The sequence below is a fragment of the Paramormyrops kingsleyae genome, chromosome 22, assembly GCF_048594095.1.
Source record: "Paramormyrops kingsleyae isolate MSU_618 chromosome 22, PKINGS_0.4, whole genome shotgun sequence".
In the NCBI taxonomy this organism is placed as follows: Eukaryota; Metazoa; Chordata; class Actinopteri; order Osteoglossiformes; family Mormyridae; genus Paramormyrops; species Paramormyrops kingsleyae.
This window is the reverse complement of record NC_132818.1, coordinates 5,595,730-5,610,451: the sequence shown is the minus strand read 5'-3', so window position 1 is coordinate 5,610,451 and position 14,722 is coordinate 5,595,730. Positions and strand designations below refer to the sequence as shown.

The window sequence follows — 14,722 nt, the reverse complement described above, 5'->3', positions numbered from 1 at the left end:
CATGAAACTCAGTTAGAGAAGAGCCTGAGTGCTTATTGGACCATCACTTTTTACATTGAAACTCCCACTCCCCTCCCATATTACAGATACACTTGCACAGACCGACTCATGATATGCTGAACATATGAAGAAAACAGCCCATTCTGTACCACTGTAAATATTCCATAAGATGCTGCATAAAGCCTGCTGTTTGTCAGTGGTAATTAGATACAGTGCCAGTGTAATAGTTCCTACAGTGTGTTTATTTTTCAATGACATGTATCTTCAGCTTAAACTAGGAACAGTGTGGGCTCTGAGGTCAGCAGGCTGGGGGTGGGGGTGCATGACATGCCCATAGAGCGAGCGCTGTGTGGGCCACATTTATATAGCGCCTTAACTACCTGTGTGCTTTTTGCTTATATATCCGGAGGTGAGTCGAGCTCTGAGGCAGGGCAGGCCTTTAGTGTCACACACCGCAGTGATGCCCCACAGTGAGAGCACTGGATTATTTCAGTGTCACCCAGGACACACCTAGGTGCCGTCGCTCCAGATTTCTTTTTAACGGAAGACTGAGTGCTCTGACAGGTACACTAAAACACCTCAACTTAGGGGTGTCTGTTTGCTTACAGCATGAAAACTAAGAAAGCAACCCCCCCTCAGCCCCCATTTAATGACAGGATCAGTAAAGAGAGAGAGCTCACTTGCCGAAATGCAGTGAGGGATAAACACGGCAGAGATGCAGAAGAGGCGTAAAAAGGCATTTTTGCGTGCAGATGTGATTATGCGGGTTAAGGTGCGTCATTATCTGCCAAATACTTTGCAGCAAAGACTAACACCTCGAACAGAACTGCATTTAACATTTCTGAGCCCTCAGTCTCATGTGTTATTCTGCAGAGGGAAAACAAAAACAAAATCCTTTTTCTCTGGCAGTCCTGTCATTTTTTTTACTTAGCTCTCGAAAACGATTCAGTGCTCCCTGCCACTGACTCCTGTTTGCCATTGAGTTTCATGAATCAGTGCCAAAGATCAAAACGCAGTAAGAATCGCAGCCAGCTTTCCAGGTGAAGGGGGAAGGGTCAAGATTGATCCATGCAGATCACTACCGCATGATGTGCAACATCTTTCTTTGCCAGCCTTCTCAGTTCCAACTGGCTTCTTTTGACTTGTGTAAGCGCTGTTTTACATCACATGGAAGGACTGTGTACTCTTTATGTTTCCAGGCAAGTATATAAAAATACCTATATGTAAACAGAAAATTAAAGATTTCAAAATGGAAGATGAAGTATGTGACTTTTCTCTTTCTACAAGCCAACTTCCTCCAGCCCATTTACAAACTGGTTATTCAACTGGAATTGCAGGTACAATGTCCTGGTTATTGTCAGGGTCGGTACCTGTCTGGCTCTGTCCATTTGTTTTGTCCTCGTTTGGCCAGCAGATGCCGCTGTCCATCCTGTTCCCTCTGTTTTATACCCCTAAGTCCCCAGTGTGTTTCCCTATTACCTTGCCTGCTGTTTAGCTCAAGGGCTTGAGTGCGAGGCTTCAAAGCTGTCATGGGTTCTGGGCTGGGTTGAGGCCTGCCTCACCTTTCGTTTAATTCATTGGGTTTTATTTTATCTTTGGCGTTCGGTATTGTTTATCATTGTCTTTGTTTTGTGTTATGTTTAGGTTCGCATTCTCTCCTAGTTTAGTTACCCTTTAGTGCTTGTTAATATGCCCTAGTTTCTTGTGCTTGTTAATTGTAACTTATTCCATCTTCTTTTTGTTGTCCCATGCCTGTCCTGATTGGTTGATTTGGTTATGGTACATACTTGCCCCTGATTAGCCTTGTTGTCTGTATGTACTGAAGTGCCTATTCATCATGGCTGTTTCCCAGTGTTGAAATGTGTTTGTTAGTTGTATTCATGATTATCATTTTCCGTTAGTCATTGTTGCTTCCTGTGTTTTTCCCTGCCATTAGTACTGTGATTCCCTGATTGTGTTTCCTGCCTTAATTTCTGTTTTTTCACTGTTGTTTGACCCATCGTGGTTCCTTTATTTCCGATTTATTTTTGTTAAATAAACCCTGTTTGATTGGAGCTGCATCATGGATCGTCCTTCCTCCGCCATGCCCTGCCGTATCAGCTATTACATGTCACTGGTATCTTTGTGTGAACTAAGGCTGGTACTGCATTAAGAGCAGATCTGCTACTGTATGCGTACAGTCTCACTCACACGTCTCCTCTGTGAATAATTACATGGGCACCAAGTCATTAAATACACATTCAGAATAAATGGCTAAATAGTAGCAGTTTGGCCTCTCTTCTGTCTCCAGAAGTAGTTCACGGTTGATGAGCTGCCTGTTTAGAGATGCTTCCCTGCACACCACTGCTGTACTGAGACTGTCCATTTACTAGCTTGCTGTTAGATTTAACGAGTCTGGCCATACTCCTCTGACCTGTCTCATTAACAAGGCTATTTCAGCCACAAAAATGCCCCTAACTGGATATTTTTTGCTCTTCACAGCATACTCTGTGAACTCTACACAATGTAGTGCTTGACAACCCCAGCATGGTGACTGACTGATGGAGCAGGTTCTTTGTGATACCAAGCAGGTGTACATAATAAAGTGGCCACTGAGTGCAGTAAAGAACAGCCCCTGAAGGCAGAATATTCTCATTCTTATCCTCTGCAGTATTCATTAACCTGGCAGGCTGAAGGTGGCTAAGCTCGTAGCACCAGGGATGTGGTTCTGCCTTATTACTCTGTCAAACGCACCCAGGAGCGCTGGTGGGGTTTGAGGCTCACATGGGCCAGAGGGCAGCTGAAGCCTGGGGCTGCTTGCCCGGAAGTGGGAATTTTGAGATCAATACTGCCCTCTGGTGAATCAGGGGTGGGGGGGGGGCAGGTGTCCCTAGAAACAGCCTTCAGGGAGAACGTTGTTGGTGGTGGGGCTGGTGGTCGGCCAGGGAAGGTTGAGGGGATGGCAACCTGCTGAACGGGGCTAATAGGCTGATCTTTTTTTACCATCTTTGGGTGATTTTTTATTTTTTTTTTGGGGGGGGGGGACACAAGTAATAACAGCACCGGGTGGATGAGAGGGCAGGAGGAGAGCATGCAGAGCACCAGGAAAACAACCAATCAGATCAGACCGCAGTGTCACATGGGGGCAGGTTCAGGCACTGAAGGCCATTTGGGTTGTCACAATGTGGCGTGTCACTTATAAAAACACACTGTACGCAGAGACCAGTCTGAGCCCCCGTACTGTGCTCTCTGGGCCTAAAAGCAGGGACCCAAAGTCGTCCTTTATCTTGCGGGGACGGTTCCATGTAAGTATCTGTGTTTTAATGGGCGCCACGAACAGGACGCAGCTGCTTCCCGCTTTCTCCCGAACAACAGAGTACTTCCAGGCTCTCTAACGGCATTAGCATTCGAGTGCGGATGTGTGGAACGTCGCGTCCAGTAGGGTGATGACAGACTCCTTTAGATCACACCGCTGCCGCAGGACGCCACTCCAATCGCCATTAGCGGCCCATTTCCAGCCGGCGTAGTCCGCTAGGCCGGGGGGACCATTATGAAAATGCACCGCACACACCTGTGTGCAGCCGCCCACCACCTGCCAAGGCGTCCCTCAGCACACTTCCATCACCCATCCAACCCTCACAGCCTGGACTCACCCTATATGAACTAAATAATATGGACAGTGAGCTTGTGACTATTGCCCGAGCACTGGAACTCCGGAAATACCCTCAGGAGACTCTCACTCAGGAACCTCTGGGATGACTTTACACACTATTCCTCAGTAGCCCCTCATTTGCTGACAGATTTTACAGTGTTACGTACAAAACACAGAATGTACCACTTCTTGGGGAAAAAAAAAATATTCTGGGGTGTAAACTTTGTGGCCAAACTAAATCAATTTGTTTTAATCATCTAATTAAGTTGAATTTAAGTTAGTAATGCGCACACACATGCACACACACGCACACACATGCACTCAGCCCAGATGGCCAGCTATCCTCGAATGTGATGTTCATCTCCCAAGGAATGAGTCACGTTGCTAAGAGACCAAAACTAACTAAGCCTTGCGATGTCAGTGGATGGAGGGAAGAGCAGGTAAGTGGGTGGATGGAGGGAGAGGCTGAGTTGTCACTGCAGAAACACTGGGATGGAGGGAGAGGCTGAGCTGTCGCCACAGAAACAGTGGGTCAGCGTTTCATTTGCCCTAAAAGAGTCACGGGGATTTTTCAAAGGTGTTTAACCGATGCTGACAGGGTGCTACTCCATCTCGCACACCTCTCACGTTCCAATCGGCACGCTCTGTTTCTATCCCATAATACACTGCTGCCTTCTGTTAATATAAGTAATCTTTCATTTATTAACCTGACACCTTCAAACCAGCATCCTAAACTGGCTTTTTTTGCTTCATCTTAATTAAATTCAGCACTTAGTTATATTTGTATCTCTTTGAATTGATTTATTCCATTACTTTTGTTTGCACTGCTGTTATTCTTTGTTTTTATGGTTTTTAAATCTACTCTGTTAATGTCATTGCACTGACTTTGTTTTTATTGTATTAATGTTTCTTCTCAGACTCCTTTTCTAGTTTAATGGTCCTACTTTTCTGCTTTGTGTCTCCTGGCGATTCATTATTATTCCTAATCAGTGCATACACTGGATGTCGGAGTGCATGGATTTGTGAGGAAAACCGGAGAACCAAAGTAACACCTTATGTTACTATGTTATGTGTGTGTGTGTGTGTGTGTGTGTGTGTGTGTATATCAGTTTTTTTTCCCTTATGGGGACCGGTTTCCTGTTTTATAAAAATCGTTGACTGCTATGAAAAAACAAAAAATGCAAAAAACTCTTGTATTTTGTTAGGTTACTTATGGTTATGGTTAGGGCAGGGTAGGGGTTAAGGTTGTCATAGTTAGCGTTAGCATTTTTCCCATTGAAATGAATGAGCGGTCCCCATAAGGATATGTTTACCCTACATGTGTGTGTGTGTGTGTCTGTGTGTGTGTGTGTATTTATCCGCACACACTACAGTGTCTAGAGTTTGCAGACAATGGTGTGATGAACAAAAACCATCCAGTTGGGGGCTGATCTGTGGCCAAAAACCCCACATTAATGACAGACATCAGAGGAGAACGGCCAGACTCGTTAAAGCTAACAGGAAGCCCACAGGTGCAAAAGTAACAGGTCTGGACAACAGCGGTGTGGTGTTTCAGATGACACAACATGTTGGACCTTTACAGCTTTCCTGCACGAAATCCCACATAGTACTCGGTAGAAGTGTCTAATAAAATTGCCACTGAGCATATAATGCATTTAGACATCATCTCTTTCTTTTCTGGTGGAATTCTACAATGGTTTCACTGTAGTATTAGAAGAACAATCTAATGTTTATAAACTAAAAATTAAACATTGATCTCCTGAAAAAGCCGTGCATTCTGTGTAGCTTCCCCTAAATGGCTTCAGTTAGCTGCATGACATGTTGCAAGCTCACAGAGGAACATATGAAAATCTGCAGTGGTTATGGTACCAGACAGGTCTGTGGTACCAGACAGGACTATGGGATCAGACAGGTCTATGGTATCAGACAGGTCTATGGTACCAGACAGGACTATGGGATCAGACAGGTCTATGGTATCAGACAGGTCTATGGTATCAGACAGGTCTGTGGTACCAGACAGGACTATGGTATCAGACAGGTCTATGGTACCAGACAGGACTATGGTATCAGACAGGTCTGTGGTACCAGACAGGACTATGGTATCAGACAGGTCTATGGTACCAGACAGGACTATGGGATCAGACAGGACTATGGTATCAGACAGGTCTATGGTACCAGACAGGACTATGGTATCAGACAGGTCTATGGTATCAGACAGGACTATGGTATCAGACAGGACTATGGTATCAGACAGGTCTATGGTACCAGACAGGCATGCACAAGCCTTAGAAAGGACACCTCAAGCTTCTCTGGGCAAGATCTTCTAATAACCACACATAAATTATGCACCACGGTGCCATGGAAACGGGAGGAGAATTTGCTAAGCATCACGGTTAGCAGGCAACAACCGGTGGGACCGCCCGTCTCCACCGGGGGGCAGTGTGCAAGATGGTGCTTAAGACAAGTGGGCACTTCAGCTTCCAAGCAGAGGGTGCGTTTCGAAGGGAGGTCCCCAGGAGAGGGTCGTGGATGAACGGCAGCCGTTTCTGTTATCTTACCCCCTGCTGAGGAAGTACGCAGAATACGGTTTACCTGAAGGGCGTCATTTGCATAGTGAGCCACACATACTTCATTTTGAATTCAGAGGTGCAGACAGACGTGTGGTTAAAAAAGAAGACAACAATGTTCAATCAAACAATTAGGATGCAGAACAGTGACAGGCATAAAACAGTAAGAAGCTCTTGTCTACAGCCCCCGTAGAAAGAGTCAGACTCACGTTGCAGTTCTGTGAAATTCATTCATTCATCCATCCACCCATTATCCACATCACGTATCGAGTAAAGGGCCTGGCGTTTGTGTGAGTGTGCACAGTACATTATCCGACAGTTACAACTGAGGTGGGAAGCTCAGTAAGTAATGTCTCACACATTTCTGAAAACAGGGGCCAGGAGGGACAGGACAAAGCCCGACACACCCTGCCGGCCCCCAGGTCCCAGAGGGAGGGACAGGACAAAGCCCGACACACCCTGCCAGCCCCCAGGCCCCAGAGGGAGGGACAGGACAAAGCCCGACACACCCTGCCGGCCCCCAGGCCCCAGAGGGAGGGACAGGACAAAGCCCGACACACCCTGCCGGCCCCCAGGCCCCAGAGGGAGGGACAGGACAAAGCCCGACACACCCTGCCGGCCCCCAGGCCCCAGAGGGAGGGACAGGACAAAGCCCGACACACCCTGCCGGCCCCCAGGCCCCAGAGGGAGGGACAGGACAAAGCCCGACACACCCTGCCGGCCCCCAGGCCCCAGAGGGAGGGACAGGACAAAGCCCGACACATCCTGCCGGCCCCCAGGCCCCAGAGGGAGGGACAGGACAAAGCCTGACACACCCTGCCGGCCCCCAGGCCCCAGAGGGAGGGACAGGACAAAGCCTGACACACCCTGCCGGCCCCCAGGCCCCCGAGCCACAGCAGAGCCCATGGTCATGCTCACCCTCAGTGAAATAATGTCTTTAAGCTCAGCCTGTCCAGCGTCTGCAGTGCACGGCGCAGCCAGCAGCTTCTACAAATCAAAAGTGCAGTTAATCCGAGAGATGTTTCCTAATTAAATCTGAATCACGAAACGAGGCAGCCTGTGTTTCTTATTGCGGAGATGTGCTTAATATTGCTGTCCATTAAGAAAAAGAAATCAGATCAGCCGGCTTGTCCGTGAAACAGTGATACAGATGAGGCGTGATGATCTACCTTTGGGGGTGGGGGTGTGCGTGGCCGAGGTTTCTTAATGTCGCTGAAAAAAGACAAATGGAAGCGCAACAAGCGCACAGGATAAATCGCATCATTACTGTTCAGGAAAAGCCTTCCCCTCATTATCATCATCATCATCAACCCTGTGAGGATAGATCAGCCAACCGGATGGTAATGAATAAATAAAAAAAAGATTTGAAATGGGTTGTGGGTAGATTACCGGAAACTGGACATTTCTGCTTCGGCAGAATGACAGACTCATAGGAATTAGATGCCCAGCCTCTCCTTATATACTGGGCGTGTGGCTGAGTGGCTTAAGCTTGTGATTGGAAGGTCGTTGGTTTGAATCCCATCCCACACCCTTAGAAGAAATGTCCATCGAGCCCTTGAACAAGGCCCTTAATCCCACCCACCCCAAAAAAAAAAATGCTGAGCAAATGGTTGACCCTGCACTTAGACCCCCCAACTTTGCTTGTGACTGTATATGTATGTGTGTGTATGTGTGTTGGTACCCACAATGTGGGGGGGGGGGGGGCTGAGATGACTTTGTTCCCCACTTACCCCCTCCCCCCCCCCCCACCCCGCACACACACGCAGGTTTATGTTATGCTAAGACACAAAGCCTACTAATAACATTCCGAACTGATGGGTCATTACACAGCCCTGTAACGTTTAAAGACTAATCCCTTAAAATGCTGTGTAATATTTCATGGGTATGACATCCTCTGCTCTGCATGTCCGAGATAAACGGCTCGAAAATGGATGGATGAAAGCTACTGCTAAGATTAATTCCTACCGAATCAAAACCCACAACCTCAGTATAAACTAGAGCTGTAACGAATACAGAGGGTAACGATCGAATACGAATACACATCACGATACTAGGAAGCGAATATGAATATTTATTAATGAATATGAATATTCATATTTAAGTTGTGTTAAATAACCTCACAAACTAAAACATTTTAAAAATGCAAGCTATAATAAGAAATAGCACATCATAAAATCTCTTAGAAACGAAGATTTTTTTTAAGTGTTTTCGAGTGAACCTAAGCGTGCCTGTTTGTTCCTTCGAGAGCCCTATATCCCTCTCATATCATTTTAATACACTCAACAATACTCGAGTGATGAGGACTTGTCATCCACCGGCACCGTACACATTTATTGGTCGAGGGTATAGTGTCGAGGGTATAGTTTGGGATTGGGCCATGATCTTTACGGACGTAAAGTGGAGCTCCACAGGAAACACGTGACCTCTACCGGAAACTACCACTCTGTTAGCGAAAAGAGACAAGATGATCATAGAATCCAAGGAGCCACTCCTCTTTGGTTTTCAGATCCAAGAGGACATGGAATTATTTTTATAGGCCTGTGTTGACCAGCGGGGCTTCCGGGTTAATGCTGTCTGTTATGAGAAAGATTAAATTACTGGCACATGAGTGTGTTGATTGATTTTTTTTTCCATTTCATTCTGTTTGTTGTTGCTGTCTAAATAAATTTAGCAGTTGATTGAATATAATTGTTACATGTTGATAACTGGTACGCAAGTACGCATTCACCTTTAAAAGCGATACGTGCGGCAATCGATTGCTGTGACAGTGTAAATGCGTACGTATTTTATGTGCATTTGCGCTGATATGACAAGAAAATACCATGCATTTCAACCAATATACCGCAAATGAAGTACGAATTAGCATATACAGGTTAAAATGCACAATAATTTCTTGTCATATCAGCGCAAATGCACATAAAATACGTACGCATTTGCGCTGTTCCAGCAATCGTATATAGTATATGTTTATAACAGTTAAGGCAAGACCAATATATATATTAGTAATGTGTATGGAAAGTAACATAATAGCAATTGCGTATGTATGGTATGTTTATAACTGCTCATCTTATGACCAATATATATATTCCACAAACTAGATCAGACCAGATATATATATATATATATATATATGTGTGTGTGTGTGTATATATGTATATATAATTTCTCTAGCGTATAAATGAACAAAAACATACTTTTTGAGAATTTTACAACTGAAATTCCGCTGTAACACACAGTTTGGTCACGTGTTTCCTGTGGAGCTCCACAGATCATGAGATCCACTTTACGCCCCTTAAAATCACGTATTTCCGGTGGAGCTCCACTTTACACAGTTTACAGGCGTCTGCAGCTGGACCCTTCTCACTTAAACTTCGCTGAAGCATTGATTATGCTGTCCCCCTCAGCTGACATTTTCCGCGCAATTGCAGTAGATCGAATGGCGTCAAGTCGTAAAACAATCTGCGTGCAAATTTTGTTTTTCAAAACACTTTAAATGTCGAAAGCCGCGCATATATGCGATACTGCGATAAAGATACAGTATGCCTTTACTGTTGTCAGATACTCATTTTACGATCTCATTTTTATACACGTGACTGCTGTAAACATTACAAAAGACCGTAGATTGCATTTTTGTTTTTTGTTCTTTTGCTAAACAGACAAGAACGAGTTCTGATTTTACAAATATTCGAATATTTACCATGCAGATAATGAATATGTATTCGACTATCGGCAATATTCGGTGCACCGAATATTCGAGTGTATCGTAACGGCTCTAATATAAACTAGTACTTCATAAAATACACCAAAGAATTGACATTGAGTCTACGAAATACACTGGATGGATCAAATAATAAATATACATACAGTAGACATTATATCGACCATTATATCCAATACTGAAGAGCAAGGTAGGCTCTGTGACTGATATCTGCACAGTTTTCATCACTCATCATTCTGCATGAACGCAAACGCTGACGAGGAATAGCTACAGTTTCGTGTGGGATGTTAGCTGACGCTCAGCGACGGCCTGCTACTGTACGCGTTTTCCCGCTGTCTGCTCTTCACCAGCCCTGTAACCTTATTTTGTGGAATAAACGGGCCTAAGCCCCCCCCCCCCACACACACACCAAAGGCCATCATCCTCCCAGTACAGCCCCCATGCCTTGTTTCTGCACACAATAAAGCTCTTTTTCCTGATCACACTTTTCAAATCATCTTAACACCAAATTACAGTGCTACATTGAATGTCTGTTAAGCATTGGATCTGTTCAAAAGCATTGGTGTGAAAAGGTTACTTATTTTTGTTAAAATTGTTTTAAAAATTTTTTTTTATTTAAATTATTAAAAAAAAAAATATTAAGGATGCTCAGTAGGTGGTGCTGTTGCCTCACACCTCCAGGGCTGGGGATCTGAATTTCCTTGTGGAGCTTTCACCTTCTCCCTGTGCTGTGGGGGCGTGTCCAAGGACACAGAGCTACCCTGCAGCGGATCCAGAACTCCCCATAATCTCTGCTGGAAGAGGGATGGGTGGGTGGAATGAATGGATGGATGGACAGAAGATGAGGCTCTTTAGAACCTGAATAACTAATTATTCATTCATTACATTGTTCCCAGACAAAATTCATGCAACGAGAAGCACAGGAACTTGAACCCTGGACCCATAGATTAACTTTTATGGGTCCAGGGTTCAAGTTCCTGTGCATCTCATTGCAAGAATTTTGTCTGGGAACAATATTTTCAGTATACAATAACAGTACAGATCAATTCAGTGACAATAATTTCAGCAGTTAAAGTGATATGACCAAAATTTTAGGATAAATATTAAATAAAGACCGAATATCAATTTTTTGTTACTTAGCAGTCAATTTTTTCTCTCAGAGCATAGGTTGCTTGCAATCACATTTCTGATGAGGAGAATGTAAATGATGAGTCTCATTTGGGGACATGCTCTGAGATGGCGTTTTAGGAAATAATGTCAGGGCAGTTAAAAAGCAGCGCTGATCACGCGACAAAACAGCATAGCAGGGTTCACTCAGTCAAGGGGCCAGAGTGTGTCGACAAAAAGCTTAACCCTGCCCCCTGCTGCTCATTCATAGCATTACGCTCAGTTTCATACTGTATATATTGCAATTTTGTTTGAGGATACGCTTTTCCAGATATTCCTATTTATAAAATTGTTAAATGCTTATTAGCAATTATTTGTTAAATTATATGGTTAAAAATGGTTATGCACTCCTACACATAACATCCAACTTCATAGCACCCAATTCACAAATAGGACTTACAGTACAGTGTCCAAACCTTATTTGCTGTTTGTCTATTCATGTCCAAACTGAGACACTAAACATGTTGTTTTGACAGGTTTTCATGTCATTCCATGGAGTCAATCACTGTTAATTGACAGCCCACACAGGAATAATATCAAGTTTATTTGGAGTCACATCTGTAATAATATGAGGCTGGCAGACCTGGATGTCATTCATGATGAAATCAGGAAAAACAGAAGCCCAGTTTGCTGACCTCAGCTGAGAGTGATGGACGTTTTTCTAAATCCCTCACTTAGGCTGCTAAGTGTCTAAATCCCAGGTGAATGCCAAAGGCAGACCATGCATTCTCTGCTGGAAGACCTGGTCGAACCTCTCACTTTGGGCCACGGTGAACGTGTTCTTCCAATCACCAACTCTACCTGCAGGAACAACAATTTTGTTAGAAAGAGCCTCATTTCCCTAAAGAAATATATTTAAAAAGCCGCTTCCTATCAGGGCAGGTGCAGCATCCCAGGCTGACCTTTGCGTAAGAAGGCTCCCTTCTCGCGGTTTAGCTGGTCCTGTGAAACAAACTCGTAATTAGCTCTGGGATCTTTCTGCATGTTTTTGAAAGTGGCTTTCTGCACAACACGCCCGATTCCCTCGGCATTCAGGTCCAATCCCAGGAAGGCACTGATCTTCAAAACGGCACCCCTCAGATCCTGGGTCACATGATGGCAAGAAGAAGAACAGTCACAACGTTAAACCGATAGTTGAAGAGGCCCCTGCCAATATATGGCTGCCATCTTAGTTTTTTTCTAAAAATGAGCTTGCAAATAAGGCCGCAAGGCAGCCATCTTAGGTTGACTGAATGACAGTTTGTCACTGTACCTCAATCATGTCTTCGTAGGTCAGGAACAAGATGTTGTACTGGTCTCTCTTGGTGTGCCACTCTCTAATGTGGTCGAACCAGGAGGCGCCATTAACTGCAATCGAAACGGGCATTTATCCATGAGTCATAAATGGGGGTGAGGGTCAAAGGAACATCTACGGACCTTCGCCATTTGCCCTCAATTCCCATGCTTATGTCCCGCATGCATTGTCATGGAAAGAAGGGGAACAGATCAGCAGAACATAGAGAGAGCGACTTTCAATTCATGAAACTATAGATGCGACACATAGGCGACATTGTTTAAGGTGTTACTGCAGCTTGGCCTGTCAGAGAGCAAAGACACCAGCAACGTGCACTCTGTCACACACCCGATGGCCCATATTCCTGTCATACATGTCACTGTGTCCAGCCGTGTGCATGTTGTTACTGTATCCTAATGAGTTGCTTGGCATTGCTTGTGGTCTATATCGTAATTTTCTTAAAGAACACAGCTTCTCTTCATGAAGAATTTTCCCGTGGGGTCAAGATTTCCCCCTTGGACCGATTACGTTTATCTCGTGTTATCTTGCTTTTGCCCTGCCCACCCTGGCTGTAATACTACCAACAGTGGGGAAGCCATTCATAAGAGATTTCACCACTGTGATTTTTTTATGCGCAAATGTCTGTTTATACTTGATAAATTATATGTTACATGTAACTGTTCAAATCATACCTGTTCCAGCCAAGTATTGATTCAAGAAGTCCTCGAAGCTCTGAGGAGTTTCCAGTTGGTTCCAGGCATGGCAGAAGTGGAAATAGGAGACGATGTTGTCCTTTGGGTTCCGCATCACGTACACAATCTGCCACAGAGAGAGAGAGGACTCGTCATCACCCACCTCCCTCGTCTCCTGGTCCTTTATCTGCTCCACAACAAAGCTCACCTTGGCTCCCTTTTCTCTCAGCCCCCGCGGCATCAGCGCGGGGGTCAAGTGGCTGACAAACGGGCGAGGGGAGGGCCGAGATACATAATCGGGTCGGCCGTCAGGATATTCCAGCCACGGCATCTTGTCCAGGTTGGTAGTGTAGGCGTCGCCCGCGCCGGACTCCTCCATGAGCAGCGTGATGATCTGCTGGGTCCATACGGTGCCTGAGGGAGAAAGAGACAGTTTGCGGGTTTAAATTAAATGACATTAGCTGTCACATAAAAACAAAATAGCTTCTATTATTATTATTATTATTATTGGGGACAGTATATGGCTCTGCAGATGTGACAGGAAGGTCGTTTTTTCAAATCCCATAATCTACTGTGTGATTTGCCCTAAACCCCAAACGCTCCCGGGGACAGACTGGCCGCGCTTCCATAACTCTATATTGCTTTGGATAAAAGTGTCCACTAGATGAATAAAGTGTTAATGTAATTATGGTCAGTAAGCAGTGAGTGTTTATCTACAACTCAGAATCCATCATCATGCTTTAAGTACCATTACAGCGCAGTTTCACAACATCCAGCTTTTACAGATGCATCCTGTTCGACGTCTGTATCAAAAATCATCAAAATCATTTCATATGATCCTGATTACAAAGAAAATCTGTAGTTATCACTCACCTGACTTGGGGTAAGTAACAAGAAAAATGTCACTGTCCCGTATTTCAAAGGTCTGCAGGGAATCGATGTACTCTGGGGTGGTCAGTCCTGTTACGAACACATAACCTTTATATCTGCACAAGTAAGGAGTCACAGGTTCCATGGAGACCTCACACTGCAACAACAGCAAAAGTACGCGAGTAAGACACAGCGGAGAGAAATCTGCAATGAAAAGCAAAGGCCGGAATATAACCACAGCATAACTCTCAGTAAACTGGACTTTGTATCCTTTTTATGATTAGTCATCTCTAGGCGGATTGTTTGGCCAACCTTACAGGGCCAGAACAGGCATTAGACAGAAAATTTGAAAAAAGTTAGACAGCAGTTATTATGCAATTGTGCCACCTACTGGACAGGGGTGTGAATTTCTTAAAGTACTTAAGTTATTACAGCAGCTTACCCACAGTAATATGTCAAAATTATATACGGCTTTCAGATTGTTCCATCATTATTACAAATTTTCGGTCAATGATGGAAAGTATTTGGTTAACGTGACATCTGGCCTTGGTGCACAGTGACAGCGTCATGGTTTCAGTCGCCTGTAGGATTTACAGAAATGCAAAGACATCCCACATAGCAGCTGATTCTGGGTCAGATCCGCCTGCATCTCCAATGACATTCGGGCAGGAGAGTCTGCACCAGAATCAGTCCAGAGTTCTGAATGAGTATAGTTGGTCTGTATACATAAACCCAATCAGCCAGTCGTTTTTTTATAAGACAATGTCCCTCACCACACTGCAAAATGGCTGAAGAAATTCCTCA

General features: G+C 44.6%; 1 protein-coding gene across 1 annotated transcript; it reads right to left on the bottom strand.

Moving 5' to 3' along the window:
• Positions 1-11,608: 11,608 nt before the first annotated feature.
• LOC111836396 (amine sulfotransferase-like) lies at positions 11,609-14,605 on the bottom strand. The gene is made up of 6 exons (XM_072704568.1): positions 13,922-14,605; positions 13,257-13,462; positions 13,049-13,175; positions 12,336-12,430; positions 11,986-12,166; positions 11,609-11,884 (listed from the first exon to the last, which is right to left on the bottom strand). Exons 1-6 carry the CDS (start codon positions 14,061-14,063, stop codon positions 11,766-11,768), a joined length of 870 nt encoding a protein of 289 aa, XP_072560669.1. The 5' UTR covers positions 14,064-14,605; the 3' UTR covers positions 11,609-11,765.
• Positions 14,606-14,722: the final 117 nt, after the last annotated feature.

Coding starts and splice junctions, on each gene's coding strand:
- LOC111836396 (XM_072704568.1), bottom strand. CDS start 14,063: ATGGAACCTGTGACTCCTTACTTGTGCAGATATAAAGGTTATGTGTTC. Junction 12,167..12,335: donor CCTACGAAGACATGATTGAG/GTACAGTGACAA, acceptor CATGTGACCCAG/GATCTGAGGGGTGCCGTTTT. Junction 11,885..11,985: donor GGGAGCCTTCTTACGCAAAG/GTCAGCCTGGGA, acceptor TTGTTCCTGCAG/GTAGAGTTGGTGATTGGAAG.